The sequence below is a fragment of the Aspergillus karnatakaensis genome (assembly GCF_047715665.1).
Source record: "Aspergillus karnatakaensis strain CBS 102800 unplaced genomic scaffold BJY04scaffold_64, whole genome shotgun sequence".
Classification (NCBI taxonomy): Eukaryota; Fungi; Ascomycota; class Eurotiomycetes; order Eurotiales; family Aspergillaceae; genus Aspergillus; species Aspergillus karnatakaensis.
The window spans coordinates 150344-170487 of record NW_027395776.1 but is presented as its reverse complement, the minus strand read 5'-3'; the positions used below and the strand labels follow the sequence as shown (position 1 = coordinate 170487).

The window sequence follows — 20144 nt, the reverse complement described above, 5'->3', positions numbered from 1 at the left end:
TGATAAAAACCGCGGACCATGTGAGCCAGGCAAACTGATTCTTATCCTCCAAGCTCCGCACTTTCATGCTCAAATATGTGGGGAATTGCAGCATTCCTGCCTGCTTCCTCATGGCGCAAGATCCCCAGTGCAATACCCCCACACCATCTACCGAGATCCCGGACTTGCTACCCTACAACCCACCCCTTGAGATCATAAACAGCGGCTCAACCGCTCTAATAGGGCGAATCAAACCGGGCGTCGTACTGAAATTTCCCCGGTACTCCTGGTGGCACTCCCCAACGGCCTCCAGCCACAGCTTCGTGCGAGACATCAAGCACAGTTTCCTCGTCGAGGAGCAGATTCTCCGGATCCTAGGCGATCATCCTCGGATTGTACGGTACGTACGACATATTCCAACTCTCATAACTCTAGATCGTCTGTCCACTGACCAACGAGTCACTCCATCCAGCTTCCTCGGCCCCTCCACCAACCCGCACGGTCTCCTCCTCGCCGAAGCCAACAACGGCAACCTCCAAGCCTACATCGACCACCACCAACTCAACGAATCACCCCCCCTCTCGCTGCAAATAAAATGGCGTCGCCAATCCGCCGCCGCAATCCACTTCATCCACAGCAACAACGTCATCCACGCTGACCTCCGCCCGGATAGTTTCCTCCTGCACACTCCCTCCCCATCCACCTCACCTGACGCAACTCCAGACCTCCTCCTCTGCGACTTCGGCCGCTCTTCCTGCGGCGATATCAACGGCGGGTACCTACCCGATTCCGGATCTAATTTGTTTACGCAGCCGTGGGGCGCGACGAAAGTCGGCGATATCTCGGCCCTGGGATCGATCTTTTATGTTATTATGACAGGTCATTGGCCGGATCAGACGCCGGGGCCGTATATGTCTGATGCTGGGGGTGGGCTTTTGGGAGTGGGGTTGGGGCTGGAATTGGATGGGCATTTTCCCAGTGTTGAGAGGGTGTTTGCGGGGGGTGTGATACGGGGGTGTTGGGAGGAGAGGTTTCAAGATATGAGCGAGGTTATTGAGGAGCAGGAGGGGGCGTTTGCTGATATCGCTGGGGTAGATAAAAGTGGTTGATGGGGGTTGAGTTATATAACTCCATATCTGATTCTCTTGCCAGGGGACAATCTATCATAATGTGTAATGGACTCCCCGTAAGTCAAATGGCATGCATGCATACATGGATGCACACTCTTCAAACACCCTCCGCCTGAACCCTACTTGACGTATAACCCGCCACAAACCTAGGCACAAAAACACTCAAACCTCCACCCACCCCGCCAATCCCCGTAAGAACCAACGCAAGGACCCGAAAGCTCTCACTAAAGACATCCATAAGCGTTTCCGTCCTCTGTTCGCCCCGTGGAAGAGCCCTCAACATCCCCGCAAAACTAATAACATCCGTCCCAGCCCCAACCCCAGTCTCCAGTCCTCGACCTGCCACCTTCCCTTCCAACACATTCTGCAAAACCGCCCCTCCCACCGCAACACCAGCACAAAACCCCACACTCCTCACAAAGCAGCAAAACGCCGTCGCATTACCCGCATCCTGCGGCTGCACATTCGCCTGCGCCGCATAAACATGTCCCACGACCAGAACCCCATGCCCTGCACCCGTCACTATGAGAAACCACACCCAGGCTGGTGTTGCGGTGTGCTGTGTTGAAAGGGAAAGTAGGCCCGTACCGAGAATTGTGAGCGCCCAGCCGGAAACGATGAAGATGCGCAGGTGGCCGGTTTTCGAGATGAGGATTCCGGAGAGGACGCTGAGCGGGATGAGGGATGCTGTTGCGGATAATAGGGCGGTGCCGGTGAGGATCGGGGTGAGGTGTTTTGTTGGGGTTAGGTGGAGGGCGTAGTAGTAGAATGTGGCCATGAGCTGGGTGGTCTCAGGTCAGTCATATGTCTGCTGGAGGGGGGTGAGTGGCGTAGGGGAGGAGAGGGGACTGACCAGGAAGCCTTGGAGGAAGGCGCAGAGGTACGGTACTGTGCTGAAGCGGCGCTTGAATAATGATGGCCGGAGGATAGGGGTTTGCGCGGCGAAGATCTCCCATGCGAATGTTGCTGCGATGCCTAGAATGCCGAGGACCAGGGGAAGGATGATGTGTACACTGCCCCATGGGAATGTAGTACCGCCAAGGGTGATGGCAACGAGAAAGGTAGTGAAGCTGGCTACTAGCAGAGCTGCACCGACAAAGTCAATGGTGACCACACGGCCCTTAGCCGACCCAGTACGCGCTCCGCTAGGAATGACAAACGGGACAAGCACAAGGCCAATTCCACAAATTGGAAAGTTGATATAGAAAACCCAGCGCCAAGTTGTCAACTGCGCAAAGATGCCCCCGATTAAAGGTCCCGTCATTGTCCCGAGAGCCCATGCAATTTGTACAAGGCCTTGATATTTGGGGAGGTAGCGCAGAGGCACAACGTCCGTGGCGATAACGAGCACCAGAACCATAACCCCCCCGCCGCCGATGCCTTGAATTGTGCGCCCGGCTAATAGGCAAGCAAAGTTCTGTGCCACAGCGGCAATGAGCGAGCCGATGGTGAATAGTAAGACTGACATAAAGAGGCTCGTGCGGCGGCCGAATATGTCGGAGAGGCTTGCTATCACGGGCTGGAGGACTGCATAAGTAAGAAGGTAAGATGTAGCCGCCCAGAAAGCTTCAGTTGAAGTCCCGCCGAGGTCATGGGATATTGCTGGTAGAGACGTTATAAGGATTGTGGAATCGAGAGCGACGACGAGAGAGACCAGGGCTAGGGAGAATAGAACGAGGTAGTCTCGTTTCTTAGGCTTCCACTCTTCTCCGATCATGTTAGTTAGACACCATTTCGAGTCAGCTTCAGCCGGATTTCATGCACACCAACTGATCCATCATGTCCCCCTTGTTGCACGGGCCCTGTTGGCTTTTCTCTTGAACCCTGCATGGTGGGAGGTCACACTTGGGTCAATCTTCGTCACTCCCTCGGAGTAGCAAGGGTGAGACTGAAGCTTAAAGACACAAATGAATGTTTATGATATGTCTAAGCTTTCCGGAGCAGCCGCTCGGTTCCGCAAGCAGCGCAGGTGTCACTATGACAGACGGACGATCGCCCTTGTTCCACGGTTCATCCTCAAGTCAAGCGGAAAACATTTCCGTACTTTTTCCTATGATAAATCTACTCCTGTGTCCCCTGGTGAGATCTATTTTCTAGACACTGGCGCAGGCAAGAACAGTGAGTGAGACTGTTTTCCCTGATTAAAGCTGTCCCCGGCCTGACATTCCTTCAGATGCCCTCCCCGACCAGCAAAGAAGCAAGCCCTTTTCGCACATCGCCTGGCAAGCATTCTCTGATCGCAAACCATGCTTCAAGGCGGACAAGACGGATCGACTGGAGCTGGTTTGCGAGGGGCCGGTCATCGATTGTAGAAGGATTAGATGTGGTCCTGTACGGGTTCATATACCTCTCCTTGTCTCTATCGATATATCACGCCTTTGGGATCAATCCATTGCTGTGGGTTCGACCGTAAGGGTTGCATGAGATGAGGTGGAATGAAGATTTTGTTGAACATGGCTTCCTGTCTGTGGGTCTACCTTGGTCGCGTTGATTCGGTCTGATATGACGTTTCGACCTTCATTGTTGTGCTGTGGAATTTCAGGGAGCTGAGGATATGGCAACCGCGAGCAAGGTGTAGTAAGAGGTATCTTTTCCGGCGAGTGGTGACTGGTGCTGGTCAGGCTGGAGGTTATGAACGTATAGGATCCTTTTTTACGTTGTAATCAGCCCTAAGATGTCCAAGGTAAACCAGCTGGGCCTACAATAGGTCTCACTATCCATTGCAGAATTACCTATAAGCGCAACTAATCCACTCTCAGATAAGGGGCCCGATTTGTACACCTATAACAACATATCACCCTTAACCAATTTGAACAAACTACCTATGTACCCTGAGACTTAGAAGGCGCGGCAGCCCACTTGCAAAGCTAGTCCAGAAGTATTAGAATTGCTAGGTTGTACCCTGCTCAATAGTTGCGCGTCTCAAGGACCACTCCCTACAGTTCCTCTCCAACCTCAACCCCCCCGCGTGCTCCTGCGCTTCCTTCCTCCTTGCTCACTGGCCCAACCCTTCCATCCGACATATCATTCGCAACTTGCAAATGACCGTCTTTAACTTGCAACTGACTGTGTTTACCTTTTATAGCAAGTTGCAGCATCAACGCGTCAATCTTCGGATCTCTCTCGTGCCCTGTGTCCCCCAACGATGCTTCCTTGTCGATTTCATTCATCACCGCTTCTATTTCAGCTCTCGTCCTCTCATTGTCGCTTACGGAGTCTTGTTCAGGGAGCTCAATCCCCGCTTCTTTGTCCAGTACAGCTTTGAATTCGTTCGCAAGATCTGCCGATAGCCCTATTTGCGAGGCCACGATCTGATCTGTCTTCTGTTCTTTGTCGCGTACGTCAATCAACCCGGACACTGCGGGCTCCTTTGTAGCTTTATCCGCGTCTATGGGTTCCATGGTTGGCTTGGAGGGCCTGTAGGCAGGTCAGGTGTAGATCGCGCGATCAAACTTGGGAAAAGAGTGGAGAGTAGAAGGCCGGCGGAGGCTTAAATGGAGGGTTGTAAGAGGGGAGGCAGTTTGGTAGGTTCTTTGGCACTTGCTTTCAAAAAGGTTGCGGATGCAGGCAGGCGGTAGCGAGTTAGAGGGCTCCGGGCATGCTGTTATATAGCATTTGTTGAGCGGGAGAAGATGACGATCCACACCTGCAGGCAGCCTACCCTCGCTACCATGTACGTCGCCATCATCCACACCGGGTTGAAAGAAGAATTAAACAGGACCTTTCAATTGGCCTTACTAACCCTCCAGCACCAATGAGCGGCGCTGTACTCGGAACCAGGCTAGGATCGACAGACCACAGACCGGGTTGCCCCCGGAAGTCTGCTGTGGATATGGATATCTGACGGCCAGTGCGGCGCGTGGCATCCAGAGAGTGGCTGCGCGGACGATAGAACGGCCAGCTGTCTGCCAGATTGCTTTTGACCGTGAACAGCAGCTGAGCATATAGAATGATCAGACGAGGGGCTGCTGACGTCGAGCTGAGCTTGGTGTCACTACACCCTAGATTCGATCGGTCGCCGAATGGACGGATTACTAGCATTCCATGCCTCCTTCGCTGTTAGGGTACCCCGGACCCACCAGTGTATAGGAGTTTGCACGAGATTGTTTCATAGCTGCTTTCGATCCCACGGGTGCACGTTCAATTCCCCTTTTTAGCACCCACCTCACTATTGTAATCAGATTCTGTGGGAATAGGAAGTAACTAGCAGGCAGCATGAGTATTAGTGCTCTCTTGAAATACACATCAAGGTTGTTGTCGGACGTTTCGTTTTATTTGAGATAACATAAGTGACATGGTGTGCTATGTATCTCTGGAGAGGAACGAGGGATATACCGATAAGAACAAATAATGTGAATTGGATAATTGGCTATGCTCGTGATGTTGCCAACCGGTTGCAGAAGAGTCAACGGCTCAACGTCTTTTAGCCATCCCATGAGGCTTCAATGCATCGATTTATCAACCAGCGCAGGTAGCGTTGTTAGTCCTCGCTTGACCCCTCCTATCCAACCACTCCTGACGCTTCCTCGCATCTTCATCCACCACTTCCTGCATTTCAGGCGAAATGGTAACGGTAGCCTCCTGGCCCAGAGGCGCAACGCCGCGGACCACGTCATATTTCAGGTCAAAATCCCATGATATTGCATCCTGCATATAGTCAGCATCCGCGATCCAACTTCAGTGGTTGATACTAACAAGCGCATCCTTTTGTTCAAGACTATATTTTACGGGGTGGTTCTGCATCTCATCGAACCCCGAGGCCCGGAAGATTCCTTCTCTCCCACATGTAGTAACAAGGTCGATACGCGTGATATCGCATTGAGATGTTATGCGCAGCGGAGAAAAGTTCCGGAGCCAAACTGTTAACGAGTGTATGCCCTCGTCGGGGGTAAGCTCGAAGGGGTCGGGGCTGCACGGATCCATCCACTGTCCGACTATAACACCTGCAGTCCTATAGTGGTACTCGACCTTAAGACCAGATATACAGTCAGCAGGCCTAGCGCGGCCATCTGCCCCTGTCGATACGGAGATTCTCCGCACATTCTGCAAGGGCGCGTAGGTGTGATACGAATAGTCCTCCTCCACAAGATATACTTGAGACCTATCACGACTTGGCTTTCTTGAATTTACGTATCCCACCTGGTCGTCGGGTACGACGCAAGAAGGGCAAGCCGCACTGGTTGTGGTTGTCGTAGCTAGTTTATCATCGCAAGGCTGGCTTTGGATCACCATGGAAGGGCCGCGCCACTGGTATGATCCGATTAGAACCCCATATCCTGACTGAGGAGTAATAAATGCTTACTGATGGACTTCTGACAAGGCCTGTGATTATGTGTCCTTCTGGTATTTCAGGGAGTATTTCCACGTCAGAACAGATTCGGTCCTCTATTCTTGCAAAAGTTGCAGTGCGACCGTGGTTCGTCAAGAGCTGCAAGGAATGAGTCAGTCTATCTATCTGCACTAGAGGGAGTTTGTGACTGGTACCTGGAGACCAACAACCCTAGCTGGTCTTCCGGAGGTAAGTAGTCTGACCTGAGTTATGCGCTCACCGATTGGACCATCAATCAGAAAGCTGATCTCACAGCCTCTCTTGTAACCGAACAGGCGTGATACACCATCTTTATAAAAGGATTCGATCCCAGTGTAGGGTGTATTCCTGTCCATATAAAAGACAATTCGTACAAGCGTGTTCAAGAGCACGCCACGAGGGCCGCCAAAGTCGACATTCTGCATCGGGCCAGAAAGCCTGATAGGCCTGTTGGCAAAGCTCAAGCTGAAATGCAGGGGGTTGTGAGCCGGGCGATATGGTTTCCATAAACATGTCTCGGGATCGGACTTGTCTTGCGGAGGCTTCCACGTACCGCTCGGGAGAGGTTCGATAAGCTCGCCGAATCCGAGGGAGAAGATCCTGAATCTCTGTTTTGCGTTCATGTTAGTATTGGCGAGTTATAGCAGGATGGCACTCACGTCAGATCCAGCCACCAAAGCGCAGGGCCCAAGACACTGCGGGAAACGGATGATTCCGAAGGCAACTCTCGAGTCTTCAATATCTCCGAACCAGCATGAGGGCTCTGTATCTTCGAAGAGGAATTGAATACCTGTTAGTCCTTCCAGGCGAAATGCGACCTCAATCGCGCTGATCCGGCAGGCCGATAGTATGTCCATGGATGCCTCATTTCGGGTGATGAATCCGAGCTGCATATTCGAGTCCGCTCCTCCGTTTGACGATTCGATCCTGATGCCCGCAATATACATAGCATCGCCAACAACAACGGTAGAGACGACTATGCGGCCAACAGAGAGCTGGAAGCCAGGCATCCACGCCCAGACCCTGTGACATATTGCGTAGGTTGATCGACTCGTGCTCTGTGCGTGATAACCATAAAGTGACCTCATAATCTTCAGACCTTGCGGATATTGAGGAGGCAGACCATGGCCTAGTTGCAAGTACGTTGGCCGTGTGTCTGTGTCATAGTAACTCCAGATGGTATTTTGACGGCCCTCTCTCGGCGGTTGTTCTGCGCGATATCCCGCTGGATCATCTCCTAAGATACTGCTCAATTCGATCGCAGCAGCCACGGGCTCAATCACCCTCGCAACTCTTTTTCGATTAACAAGCGCGGGATTACCCGAGTTCAGCAGTGCCCGGGTGCCGAAAAACAGCCGGCGCCAGTCTTCAACTGCCGCGAAGTCAGGGAATAGAAAGTCAGCCTCTTGGCCGAGGACGAACCTCTCTCGCCAATACGATTGCGGAGGATTGTCGATTGCTTCAAGAAACAGCTGGCATACGAGCCGCACAGGACCTAGTTGCGCGAAAGACAAATTGGAAAGAATCTGGTGGAGTAGTTCGATAGAGAGTCTCCCAAACCCATGCGGATTACTTTGAGGCATGGTGAAGTTTCTATATAGAAGGTGCGGTTCTTCTGGTGCACTTGCCTCCATCTCGCGCAATGGCGGTATCTCGCTTGGATCAACAAGACAATGCGGGTATGGGTTCCATTTATTCCCGGGCTGAGGATGCAGCTCATAATCAACTCCTAGATCCAGCATACCATGCCGCGCGCCTGGTGTGGTGTAGAGCACCTGAAACAGCGAGTCTGCAATGTCATGTTCGTCACCCGAGCTGCCCAACCGCTGGTGGAGTAACCTCCAGCAGGCATCATGGACAGCATACACTGGTATAAATCGGTCACGCTCAGAAGTAGCAAGATAGAGCTTCATCGTAAGTTGTGTGTTTGTGTATGAGTTATTGAACTCGTGTGGGAGAAAGAGCACGCCATGCTGTCCAACTAGCCCGACTCCCGACAGGAAGATGTGGTTTGGATCGAAGGTGTTGCTTGGTCTGACTGCGCGCACCTCGTGGGTCCACGGTCGCTGGTGGCGGCTCTCCTGAGCGACTTGCTCCGCAGTAAAGGTCTGTGGGGGGAAATTGCACCACGCTATAGGGCTCGGGGTATAGGCCCGCGCCGCAGAGAGAGCAGAAATGCTCTGGCTGTGATGGGGAGCGAGCGAACGAGGGCATGATTTTGATGGAAGAACTCAAGAGAGCACTGAGGTGAGGGGTCGAGTCGAGATGGCAACCTTTCAGCTAACTACCTATGCCCAAACAGGTTAGGTCTGTTGATCTTCTGACTTGGGCACCAGTATCTTGAATGGACTGCATGGAGGCTCAGGAAGTCCCCTAGCCGGGGGTCAGGAATGTCAGACTTTCCAGGCAATCATCCAAAGACCCGTAATCACCTACGGCCTGTTCTACAATCCAGACACCTACTCCATGCTATTCGCAACCCTAAGCAAAGAATCAAGACAAGAGCGTGATAATCATTGCATCCTAGGAGCTAACTATATATACGAACGAAGTTCAACAAGGGAGAGTGAAGCCGCGGAAGCAAACCAGATGGCCAGTCTGGCAACATTCCAACGAGCCAAGGTACAGTCGTCAACATAGACCCCAGACACTCTCCTTCCCAGCCGCAGCCGAAGCACGGCAATGGAGATCCCAAATCTAGACATCCTGGCAGACGAGTCCGAGACCGAGCTATTTGTTGAGAGAGGTTGTCAGAAGACAGGAGACCTAGAGAGAACAGGCAGACTTACAATAGGGAGCGTGCAGCACTGAGGCTTTCCCTGGTTGCTGGCCTTGCAGATGGCATCGGGGGTGACACAGTCCTTGGGGATTTTTTTGGCTGGGTACAGAGATTAATAATTGACCACGAATGAATGAAATGGAAGCAAAGGGCGTCATACGGGCCTCGCAGTCGAGAGACGCAACACCGTCCAAGACGCGGGTGATGCAGCACTGGAAGGAGCCGAAGAGGAGGCCGGAGGGGCAGAAGTCGTTGGGATTGACGCTGTCGGTGCGGACTTCGAGGTGGCTCTCGGTGGGCATGGCCAGGGCAGTGGCAGCGAGGGCAGAGATGAGAAGGCTCTTGAACATCATTTTGGCGGCTGGATTGGCTGCAGTGAGGACCTTGAAGTTGAAGATTGAGAGGATTTACTGAGGCTGGAGGCTTGGGAGAATTGAATTGTTGAACTGGATGCTCTGAGATGGAGGGAGATGAGGGCGCTGGAGGAGCCTTTTATATCTTGCTGGTACAGATCAAATCCCGAATCTTTAGCCTTTGAAGCTATACCGTCGTCCTTCTGTTCATCTTGCTGTTCATCGCGAGTGGTAGTTTGTACCGATAGGTCTATACCAGACAACCTCAGCCAAGATACTCCTGGCCCCAAAGTAGTGCCTCGAGTGACAGGTCAATCTCCAGGACGTTGTAGAGGTCGTATACTCGGTAGCGATAGGTTCCCGCGTGAAGTACCTTACAGAAGGCAGATCCTCAATAGAGTAACTTGAGCCGCAGATCGCGCCATCGGATCGACATCCCTACCAATCAGTCAGGAGAATTCCCGCGGGGGTTCGCGTGCTAGTGCGGGTGCTCCCGCCCTCAGAGATCTGGCCAGCTAGTGCGAGCAAATGAGAGGCGTCGCCTGTGATATCGTCGACTAGCCACCGATGCAATCGTGAGTGTCTTGGTTGCCTAACGCCGAAAGGCCGCGCCAGGGCTGCTGCCAGGGCATGATCCCTGTTAAATCCTCAGATTCCCCACACTGGAATTGTGCGCATGCGCTAGCAGGGTCTCAGCTGAGACATTAGAGCTGGTGTTGAACCAGAATGGGTCACTGTGGTCGTTGGTCAGCGGCGTTTATCCGACATAGCCTTCGAGGTCAGAGTCTTTCCCATTAGACATACACAATTGACATACCGTAGGAAACTTGGACAAAATAGACCTGCATTTGCGGCAGTTCCTGCACTTGCCATACCCCTAACATGTTCGACTAACCCTGAAGAAAGAGTTTTGGCCGCAGCTCATTCCACAGACGGGCATTTCATCCGAGAGCAAGGTCCCTTGCGTCCGGCCGGTCTGGACCAGCTGCAGCCAGGGTGACGACTGTGGGGAACTCCACCCACTTGTTGACCGATCGTAACGGCATGGGGGCCTCATTGGCCGAGTGCTGCAATCCGATTGATTGAGTCTTGGTCTTTCTTGGTCAGTGTTGGCGCGCCACTAGCAGGGGCGGCCACTAGCAAGAATGCCGTGCATGGCTCTGGGGGTTCGCTACCGTCTACTCATGGTGACATTCGTTCTAGCAGTCAGTAGCACTCAGTCAGTCAATTTAAATCTACAAAATCCATTTATACTGCTTCGCGTCCAGATGCAGCCTGCCATGTGCTATTCCTGCTCTCTGTGCGACGAACCCACATGGTAGTCGCCACCATTGTTGTTACACAGGCGCCTACGCCTGCAGGAAACGCCTCACTGCAGCTCCAAGGTTCAGCTGCAGCATTGCCTGCTAGGTGGCCTCGTTAAACAAAACACCCAAGCTCGTGACGGCATGCATCTTCCAGATTGGGGAACAGGGATCGCAAATCTTGGAACTTGAAGTTGGAAGAAAAGGTACAGCATCGGACGTCGTCCGATGTGTTCACGACCAATGTCAATTCCAGCCTGGCGAACGCCTCAAAGGTCGAGTCCTTGGCGTAGGCATTGATGAACGAGTTGCCCTTATCAAGTAACTAGCAGTTTCTGGCTTTGGCCCCGTCAAGCCTGTTACGTAAAGCTCATTGAAATCAGGTTGTTTGGGCGACAGCATGGCATCAACCCTAGATGGGTATTTGAAGGCTAATGTTTCCTTGATACCTGTAGTAGGTATAGCTTGCCGACCATATTATCTAGATTATCTAGGCAAATAGATATAATCAAGTTGTGTTCGTAATAATATGGCATCAACCCCAGATAGGTACTTAAAGGCTAATATTTCCTTAACACCTATAATAGGTATAGCTTGCTGACTATATTATCCAGGGTATCAAGGCTAATTGATGTAATAAAGTTTTATTGGTAATAGCATGGCATCAACCCTAGATAAGTATCTAAAGGCTAATGTTTCCTTGATACCTGCAGGAGGCACAGCTTGCCGACCATATATCCAGACCAACTAGGCTGCCTGTAACAACGTGTCAGGTGGTTTATATCTACGTCTGTGGCTTTTTAGACATCAACAATCATCAATCTCTGTCTTCCTGTCATCTAATAGGTTTACGTTTTGAGGACGCGATGCTAGAAAAAGAGACGGCTTAGTGTTATCTTTACCCCAGACAAACGCAGTCGTACAAGGAGACAATAACCACCAGGGCTACCTTGTCCCCTATCTTCCAACAGTAGACTGTTTCTCCATGCAACCGAATGACAAGTTCTCATCGAAAGAGCTGACTGAAGAGGATCAAACGACGTCACAAGGAAAATCCGCCAGGGCATTCACAAAGTACGTTCTTAGCAGCTACAACTCTCTGTGCCATTCAACGGCACGGCGTCCTTTCTGCGCGACGTACCTCAGTGAGCCCTTTTGTCTATAGCAACTAATCCGGACAAAGTAATGACGCTTGTCTAAGTTCATGGTAGTTGCGGCAGTAGTGTTGGACTTGACTACAAGAGAAGCTCGGCATTCCAGCCGGCATGAGTCCATCATTCATCCTAGAATACACGGGAGCTGCGCTGCGACCGAATGACGATAAATTGTGAGAACTCTACGGATTCAGTTTTGGGCCCTTGTGCGCGCGATGATGAAAGAAGAGCTGATCTGGAATTGCTTTTATGCGCATGAGTGCGGTGCATTTCACGGTCGTCATTGGGCTGGAGGCTATATACACTCTGCACAGCTGTCTGCATTCAAGGTCTTCTTGCAATAGGATATATGAGATACTATTTGAGGTCTATTACTGACCTCTAAATCTTACAGGCTCGAGTAAGTCTAGTCCGCACGCATTCGTATACATCACATCTCCAGGGCCGCACAACACGCTGTCGATGTTGAGCCCTTGACTATTATAATCTTCTTTGTACCTGTTAACTAATTCTATTATTCTTACCAGAAGTGATACTATGTCCGCTGCATACTCAGAAATATATATTTTTTGATCGGCTCTGTAGTTTCAACGACTTCCCGCTAAGCTTTTTATAGGAGCCACTTCCTATATGTGCAAGTACCTCGTTCAAGCAACCTCGGCAGGTCGTGCGATGTTTAGATTTACGGATAACTAGGTCCCGTACTGGCTGAGTATGCCCAAGATCATAACAACTGGAGTATTATAGGGCATGCTTGATCCGTAACCGACCCTTACAAACTCCCTTGGGGTCGCACGCGTGCATATACTTTCAATAGGTATTACATCTTGGACCTTGATTACTAGTGTACGTGAGATTCAATCTGGCAAATCTCCATCAAAAAAACAAAGTTCCCAATCAGATAGAATCGCGAAAATGAGTGGGCACCTCTGTAGCGAACTGACCCGCTGGCGGCTCGTATTCATCTCGTCAATGAGGCTCAGACATCTTACCTAGTGCATGATCCAAGCGCAGCACAAGCACGCTAAGAGCCCCGACTTATTAAAAGCAGCCACCACCCACTCCCCAGGCGAACAATCCTTCTGAACTACTCTAGATCTCTCCTCTTCCATATTCCATAGGGTATAACTAGACGCCACCCAGCTACCAAACCCACCTATTCAACACCTACACAAAACGTCCATCTCACCATGCGCCCCCTCACCCCCATCGCCGTCCTAGCAACAGCATTGGCCACCACCGCCACTGCCAAAACCTGGGGCGAAGCCCTCACCGACCTGTACGGCCCCTGCGCCTCAAAATGCGCATTCGCCGAATTCAAAACGCAAGGCAAATGCGGCGACCCAGCCGACGAGTCTACAACGCGGTGCTACTGCGAGAAATTCCCAGATATGACGATCGGGATTGGCAAGGATTTCGCACCGTGTATCAAGGAGTGTGGAGTTAAGATTGAGGACTTGGTACTCGAGCAGTGGTCGCAGGATATTCAGGATATTTGCGATGGGGATTTTGGGGGTGTGGATGAGGGGGGGTGGGCTTTGACGCCTACTCCATCAAGCACTGGGGGTGTGACTAGGACTGCGAGTGAGAGTGAGACTGAGGCTACGCCGACGACAACGTCTGGAGAACAGGATGAGGAAGAGGAGCAGGAGACAACAACAACAACAACACCGACACCCACGCCGAGCGCGAGTGAGGAGGATGAAGGGGATGCGGGCGATGAGGGTACCCCTTCCACGGAAGCGGACGCGGCCCCAACAGACGCAGCGAGCAGTGTCTCTGCGCCCCGTGCCGCGTTGATTGCTGGTTTCTTGGCTGCGTTGGGATACACCCTGTGATTTGAAGCCCTTTGGAGGATTATGTGCTGGTTGTGCCCTTGTTTTCTCTTCACGGAGAACCCATTTCTACCCTACTTCATACTCTGTTGATTTTTTCTTCCCACTCCCGCTCAAAATACTCCAAACCCAGAGAACTTGCCTGTGTGAACAAGAGACCAAAGAAAGGGGCTCGAAGCGAGATGAGCCGCCTCGTATCAAAGCCGCTAAGCTCGCCCTAGGCGGGCTTTGCTCCGCAGAGCTTCCTATTCTCGGCAAGCCTCGCTCGTATTTGGATGTAACATGGGCCACGCTACTGCAAGGTTCGTATTCGAGGCGTCTTTCTTTTCTGAGAAGAAAGATGACGATGGAAAGTTCTGGGAAGTGGATTGGTGGACAGGGTTATGTCGCGGGCATTGTTGAGGAGCATAACTCTACCCTAAGAGCTCTATTTCAATTATGCATTCATAGTATCAATGGTGGCTTGTTGAACTATATCTTATAGTGAATCAATGAATTGAACTGATCGTCATGTCTAATGCTCAAATTGCCTATTAACCTCAACCCCTGGAGGATTACTACTTCTTCAAACCCAAGCTTTCAGCCTCAAGACGCACGATAGTAGGCACGTCATCCAGATACTTGGGCCTGTCAGCAGCAGGCTTCCAATCCAACCTCGCCTGCGCTCTCGAAGACGTGAGATTCGCATTCGTACCCCAGACAGCCGCCGCATGCGGACTCAGTCCATTAGCCTCCTCTGGAGTAATCTCATCAATCTCGTCGGTATCAATAAATCCCTGCTTCTGCGCCTCAGTCGCAATAGCCGAGTATAGGTCCTTGAACACCTAGTAAAGTCATCAGCCACCTGGATCCACAACTGCCAAAGTGGCCAGACACTCACCACACTTCCATTCTCCGGAAAGTAAACCCCATTCCCACCCCAAACATCACCATCATCACTCCCCTGAATCGCCGCCCCCAAAAGCCTCGCAAACAGCGCCCCCAGATCCTCAACATGGATAAACCCCCAAACATTCTCCCCCTTCCCCAGGCGGAACCCCTTCTTCCTACCCAACGTATTCCTCGCAATCTCCGGCGCCTGAATACTCCTCTTATTCACCGGCCCCGACCCAACACCATGGATACAAGGCCCAGCAATAAGAGCCGTCCGAATAGTCTTCGGGTCCTGGGCGAGGATGAGGTTGTCGACCACACGGCCGGGGTTAGCCCTGATGATATTCTTCACGGCATCGAGGTCGTCTACATCGTTGTATTTCTTGTCTGAGGCGAATCCGAACCGACCGGCCTTGATCTCTTCACCTGCTACCATTGTCGCGCCGGACATCTGGATCCAGTATCCCGGGTTCTTGCGTGATGGGCTTGAGAGACCGCGCTGAATGGCATTTGCGCTTGCGGGGTGGTTCGTTGCAGCGAGGTCTATTCCCGTCAACGCCCACCTGTTAGCAAGCTACCCTGTATGGAAACTAGCGAGGGAGTTATGGGTACTGACTGAAAACAACATCCGCATTCTGGGACTGCTGCTCGATGACATCTGTGTTATCCAAGTCACCGTCGATAATATCGACAGACGGGTACGCCTTCTTGATAATCGATCCCTTGGCGGCGTCGCGGACGAGAGCAGCGATTTTGACGCTGGGGTGGACTTCCAGGAGGCTGTGGAGGACTGCGCCGCCGATGTAGCCTGAGGCGCCGGATCTTTTGGGTTTGTTAGGAACGACTGTGCTGTTTATGTGCAATGGAATCAGGGCTGGGGATGACTTTAGCTTACAGGAATACTTTTGTCATTCTTGGTCTGTAAATTGGATGCTTGGTGGGTTAAGGGTTGCAAGACACAAGACAAGTCGTGAAATATGAAGAGGGAGGGGAGGGGGCGGGGTCGTTGGAAGGTGATTCCTTTAATATGAGTCTACATCTAGGGAATGACCTTCCTGTTTGCTGTTTTAAAGCAGGTCGATCCTATCTCAAGCAGATGGAGCCCTATGATGCCATCCAGGAGGTGCGCGGAATAGCCTGCCTATTTCATTTGACCCACTTTGCATCTCCAACTCCAGGGCGCCAATAGGAGGGAGTGACGAATGCAAGAACGATGCATTAATACTGTTTCAAATTTTGTACATATCAATTCTGACAGCAACCCGCTTGGTTTGGCGGATATCGTTCCTGGATTGCGACTTAAGGCTTCTCGCCGAGAGAGACGCGGCGGCATCGACGGTTTCCATTCCCTTGGATCCACCAACATGCGTTCTTGATCTATATAAGTAGCCTTGTACTGTTCGGAATATTGAATACAGGTGCCAGTCAATGGTTTTTTCTGCCGTGTAACCAGTCACAAGAAATGCGCCCGCTTGGAACAGCTCGTATAAAGGAAGGCCGCACTGCAGTAACCGCAGAACCTGCAGGTGATTCTGCTCAACATATCGCAATCCGGAGAATAGGCCTGAGGATTAAGATCCTAATATGAAGGATAGTTTGAGATATTACCCTGCCATGGCTCACTCGATCAAGCAAAATACCCAAGCCACTGCGATCAGCTGACCCCTTACTTCCCCTTTCCATAGAGACTAGATTTAGGCAACCAACTCTTCAGACATCGCGCAAACAATTGGCCCATGGGACTACAGTCTAGGATATCCGGGACCGTCTCTAGAGCACGATGCAAGTTACTTCGGCCATACTCGGCCATATCCTCATAAACCTCCCACCGCGTCCGGTTATCCAGAACCTTCTCCTTGAGCATCGGCACAAGCGGGTACAAGGGATCCTCCACACGAAGGGACAGGGACTGCACCCACTGCGTATAGGGAACGCCATCCATAGGGTACGGGCTGATAGTGTTCAGAATCTCAAACCCCGTACAGACATCAATGGCGCTTGCCCTATCCGGGTGTACAAGGTTAAACCCATGACCGAGGTTATCGGTAGACCTGGAGATGTGAAGGAGGGCATCGACGACGAAGTCCACAGGAACGAACTCCTTGCGCTGTCTTGGGAGGACAGGGTAGACGCCCATTTCCATGCAGCTGGCAAACAAGCGGCTGATGAAGTCGTCTGGGTTGCAGACGCCCGTCTTGCTGTGGCCGAGCACAAATCCCGGGCGGTAGATGGCGACTGGGAGGCCGTTGTCGATCGCATTCCAGACGATGGTTTCGGCGACGAGTTGGCTTTGTGCGTAGCCTGTGTCGTAATGGAGGGCTGCGATGTGAGGTGCTGGACGGTCATCTTCGTGGAGGAACCTTGCTCCCGAGACGAGTCCTGTTGGGCCGTAGGCTGCGATGGTGGAGGTATAATGGATGGGCTTGATGCGTTTGTGGGTTGCGAATTTGAGGACGTTGAGTGTCCCTAGCACGTTGTCCTTTCGATGAGCAGAGTAGGTTGCCAGGTAGTTGACCCTGGCTCCTAGGTGGAAGACTACGCTGGCCCATGCAGCGTAGTAGTCGTACTGCTGGACACTCATGCCGAGGTTGGTCTCACCGAAGCAGCCGGCAATTATGATGAGTTTATCCAGGTTGTTTGGATACAACTGATACTTCAGCAAGGTTTCCAGGAGGCGAGCCCGCCCGTGGGCTTCATCGTGCGCTCGAATCAGGCAGCAGACCTTTTTGACGGATGGCGTCTGAAGTAGTTTGGCGAGAAAAAACGCCCCAACGAAGCCTGTCGCTCCTGTGAGAAAGACCCTGCCTTCGGATGGGGTCCCCCAGTTGATGACTCGCTGATCTTGGGAAGGCTGCAAGTGTTGTCCTAGCTGCGAGTCTTGCAGCCATGCCTCCTGTTCGTTTGCTTGCGTCACAACGTTTGCCTGACCATCCTGGTACATGATCGTCAGCAACTCGGTGAGACTTGCAAGGGTCATATTCTCGTAGATCGCCGAGGCGCGCAGAGAAATCCCAAAGGTATGGTTGATTCTAGCAATCAAAGTAGCAACCATCAATGAATTTCCACCCATCGCAATAAAGTCATCAGTCGGCTGAAGCTCCTTGCTGGGGAAGCCTAAGACGTCAAGCCAAAGATATCGAAGCTCGGCTTCTAGACTCTTTCGCTGCCCTGTTTTAGGATAGTTGAATCTGGCATGAGTGGACTCTATTGCTTGAGTATATTGGCGCCCCAGCTGGCCACGGTCAACCTTGCCGCTGGTCTTCAAAGGAAATTGGTCTATGAGCTCAAAGCGAGGCAACACAAGACGCGCATGCCGGTTGATGTAGTCTCTGGATATAGCAGCGGGGGTGGTATCTGCAGCTGCCGGGATGCAGAATGCAACCAGAAACGGGCCCCTCCCGAGTTCCTCAGGAGTAATCTTGACGACTGCTGCAGCACGAACAAGATCTGACTCTTGGAGAATCGACTCTATTGATTCCAACTCGACTCTCTGCCCACTAATCTTGACTTGATGATCTTTCCGTCCAATGTAGTAGTAGACACCGTGCTCATCGCGGCGCATGAGATCGCCCGTTCGGTACACGCGTTGAGTTCCCACCCTGGGCAATCCGTTCGAGGGCAACTGAGGGAGAGAGATGAAGCTCTGTGCTGTCTTTTCTTTCTCTCCAATATAGCCGCCAGCCACGCCTGCCCCAGCAACAAGAAGCTCTCCCACCTCGCCGACATTCACAGGCATCAGTGACTCGTTCACCAAGTAAGGCACCACATTGCTGAATGGTTTACCCACAGGAATTCGACCCTGATCTGCCTCCAGACGTGAGACAGAGTGCCAGAGAGTATATACACTACACTCTGTAGGTCCATATCCATTGATAATGCGGCGTGGTGCCCCTTGATTGAAAATAGAGCGAATGCTCTGGCAATTGATTGCCTCGCCGCCGGTAATCAACGTGTCCAGTGTTGAAAAAGCACCCGGCAAGGTATAAACAGTCAGATTCAACACGGAGGTCGTAAGCTGTAGAACGTCAAGACGCTGCTCTCGAATAAAATTGGATAGCTCCAGAGGATCGAGTACTGTTTCCATGGGCAGGACCACGATCGTCGCGCCATTCAATAAGCTACCCCAGATTTCAACCAGCGAGATATCAAAGATTATACTGGCGGCATGGCCAACACGCTGGCCTTGTATGATCCAATTCGCGTAGGGGTCGCGACAGAGGTTGAGAAGCCCACTGCCAAACAGCTTGACTGCTTTCGGCTTGCCGGAGGTACCCGAGGTATGAAGAATATGTGAGCAACTGCTCAGGCCTCTGGAGGGCTGCGCGAGAAAACTTGGCACAGGACCTTGATTTCCTCTGAACGTGTGATCAACAAGGATGTGGGTAAGGCCCACCAGTCGATGTGTATTCTGGAGGTCCGTGAGAACCAGCCTGCTTTGGACATTCTCGAGCAGGCTCTCTAGACAGTCATCGGACATCTGAGTATCGAGTGGCACGCATGCTCTCCCTGTGTACACAATGGCCAGCTGGGCTAGTATATGGTTGATACCCCTTGGGATAAGGATGCCGACAGGAGTGCTGTCCAAGGGATCGACGAGATGGATTTGGCCGGCCAAATACAATGCTTTGGAACGTAACTCGGCATATGATAACAAATATCCCTGGCTTTCAATCGCCGGGGCAGTACTGTGGACTAGGGACTGATTCTCGAAAAGGCCCCCAAGGCTTCTGTCCCATCTTCTCTCAGGTTCCTCACTCGCCAGAGAGGTTTCCGTTTCGGATTCGCAAGTCAGCGCGGTTGTAGTACCCATCTTGAAGAGATATTGCTGAGTATGAAAGCGATGTATAGAATCTAGGCGGAGTTTGGGGTTTGTTGAATGAAATTCCCCTACCAGTACAGACAGTCACCCTTATAACTAAACTGATTGCCTGGTAGGCATGGTCCAGCTCTTTATGCTTCCGGACTGGTGTCCTTACGTCCAATTCCTCAGCCATGGAACCTCCTCTGTAGCCGGCCTTCATAGCCGAATAATGACAGAGACTCGCTACGCGGGATACCTTCATTCGAAGAAAATTTAATGTGCACGCATCATGTTAATCTCATAGACTTCTAGGTGTCACCATGACCTATTCGCTTCACATGTGCCCTACGAGTATCTTACACTCAATTGCCTTGTCGGGTGGATGATATCATTCTATAGTTTGGAGTTGTACCCCGGTGGTTCTTTACCCGGACTCCTATCGTTAGTGTTTCTTTGACATCAGCATGGAGGGCTACTGGATTCGGGGGAAGCGAAGCGAGTCATGGGCCGAGGGAGGCACCGCAGGAACGAGAAGCGTACACCCCTCTATAGCAATCAGGATGAGGAGATGTTCTGTACTTGACGAGCTAAGTAAGCAGGTATCCTACCGGTCCCAGGCTCTGTTGCA

At 51.8% G+C, this 20144-nt stretch overlaps 8 protein-coding genes across 8 annotated transcripts; 2 read left to right on the top strand and 6 right to left on the bottom strand.

The window, feature by feature from the left end:
* Positions 1-110: 110 nt before the first annotated feature.
* On the top strand, positions 111-1088 carry BJY04DRAFT_222867 (kinase-like domain-containing protein; the record flags this gene model as incomplete). The annotated part of the gene is made up of 1 exon (XM_073717521.1): positions 111-1088. The coding sequence occupies one exon, from the start codon at positions 111-113 to the stop codon at positions 1086-1088; it is 978 nt and encodes a 325-aa protein (XP_073566506.1).
* A 118-nt stretch (positions 1089-1206) lies between these two features.
* On the bottom strand, positions 1207-2826 carry BJY04DRAFT_222866 (putative efflux pump antibiotic resistance protein; the record flags this gene model as incomplete). Its single annotated transcript, XM_073717520.1, has 2 exons — positions 1207-1890; positions 1963-2826. The coding sequence occupies 2 exons, from the start codon at positions 2824-2826 to the stop codon at positions 1207-1209; spliced, it is 1548 nt and encodes a 515-aa protein (XP_073566505.1).
* Positions 2827-4045: 1219 nt separating this feature from the next.
* BJY04DRAFT_222865 (uncharacterized protein) lies at positions 4046-4510 on the bottom strand (the record flags this gene model as incomplete). Its single annotated transcript, XM_073717519.1, has 1 exon — positions 4046-4510. The coding sequence occupies one exon, from the start codon at positions 4508-4510 to the stop codon at positions 4046-4048; it is 465 nt and encodes a 154-aa protein (XP_073566504.1).
* Positions 4511-5269: 759 nt separating this feature from the next.
* Positions 5270-8490, bottom strand: BJY04DRAFT_199618 (uncharacterized protein). The gene is made up of 5 exons (XM_073712794.1): positions 7077-8490; positions 6594-7025; positions 6412-6537; positions 5805-6356; positions 5270-5756 (listed from the first exon to the last, which is right to left on the bottom strand). Exons 1-5 carry the CDS (start codon positions 8328-8330, stop codon positions 5568-5570), a joined length of 2553 nt encoding a protein of 850 aa, XP_073566503.1. The 5' UTR covers positions 8331-8490; the 3' UTR covers positions 5270-5567.
* Positions 8491-8910: 420 nt separating this feature from the next.
* Positions 8911-10054, bottom strand: BJY04DRAFT_199617 (fungal hydrophobin-domain-containing protein). Its single transcript, XM_073712793.1, has 3 exons — positions 9357-10054; positions 9207-9295; positions 8911-9147 (listed from the first exon to the last, which is right to left on the bottom strand). The coding sequence occupies exons 1-3, from the start codon at positions 9547-9549 to the stop codon at positions 9115-9117; spliced, it is 315 nt and encodes a 104-aa protein (XP_073566502.1). The 5' UTR covers positions 9550-10054; the 3' UTR covers positions 8911-9114.
* A 3043-nt stretch (positions 10055-13097) lies between these two features.
* Positions 13098-14346, top strand: BJY04DRAFT_199616 (uncharacterized protein). Its single transcript, XM_073712792.1, has one exon. It carries the CDS (start codon positions 13198-13200, stop codon positions 13843-13845), a length of 648 nt encoding a protein of 215 aa, XP_073566501.1. The 5' UTR covers positions 13098-13197; the 3' UTR covers positions 13846-14346.
* On the bottom strand, positions 14123-15683 carry BJY04DRAFT_231456 (NAD dependent epimerase/dehydratase family protein). Its single transcript, XM_073719538.1, has 4 exons — positions 15611-15683; positions 15332-15537; positions 14723-15258; positions 14123-14666 (listed from the first exon to the last, which is right to left on the bottom strand). Exons 1-4 carry the CDS (start codon positions 15625-15627, stop codon positions 14400-14402), a joined length of 1026 nt encoding a protein of 341 aa, XP_073566500.1. The 5' UTR covers positions 15628-15683; the 3' UTR covers positions 14123-14399.
* Positions 15684-16381: 698 nt separating this feature from the next.
* On the bottom strand, positions 16382-19525 carry BJY04DRAFT_231453 (non-ribosomal peptide synthetase; the record flags this gene model as incomplete). The annotated part of the gene is made up of 1 exon (XM_073719537.1): positions 16382-19525. One exon carries the CDS (start codon positions 19523-19525, stop codon positions 16382-16384), a length of 3144 nt encoding a protein of 1047 aa, XP_073566499.1.
* Between the last annotated feature and the right edge of the window lie 619 nt (positions 19526-20144).

Excerpts from the sequence above, each read along its gene's own strand:
- BJY04DRAFT_199618 (XM_073712794.1), bottom strand. The coding sequence starts at position 8,330 with ATGAAGCTCTATCTTGCTACTTCTGAGCGTGACCGATTTATACCAGTG. Across the intron at positions 6,538-6,593 it reads CTAGGGTTGTTGGTCTCCAG|CTCTTGACGAACCACGGTCG; the intron begins GTACCAGTCACA and ends CATTCCTTGCAG. Across the intron at positions 6,357-6,411 it reads GCCTTGTCAGAAGTCCATCA|TGGCGCGGCCCTTCCATGGT; the intron begins GTAAGCATTTAT and ends GGATCATACCAG.
- BJY04DRAFT_199617 (XM_073712793.1), bottom strand. The coding sequence starts at position 9,549 with ATGATGTTCAAGAGCCTTCTCATCTCTGCCCTCGCTGCCACTGCCCTG. Across the intron at positions 9,296-9,356 it reads GTCTCTCGACTGCGAGGCCC|CCAAAAAAATCCCCAAGGAC; the intron begins GTATGACGCCCT and ends CTCTGTACCCAG. Across the intron at positions 9,148-9,206 it reads AGTGCTGCACGCTCCCTATT|CTCGGTCTCGGACTCGTCTG; the intron begins GTAAGTCTGCCT and ends CTCAACAAATAG.
- BJY04DRAFT_199616 (XM_073712792.1), top strand. The coding sequence starts at position 13,198 with ATGCGCCCCCTCACCCCCATCGCCGTCCTAGCAACAGCATTGGCCACC.
- BJY04DRAFT_231456 (XM_073719538.1), bottom strand. Across the intron at positions 15,259-15,331 it reads GAATGCGGATGTTGTTTTCA|ACCTCGCTGCAACGAACCAC; the intron begins GTCAGTACCCAT and ends TGACGGGAATAG. Across the intron at positions 14,667-14,722 it reads TTCCGGAGAATGGAAGTGTG|GTGTTCAAGGACCTATACTC; the intron begins GTGAGTGTCTGG and ends TGACTTTACTAG.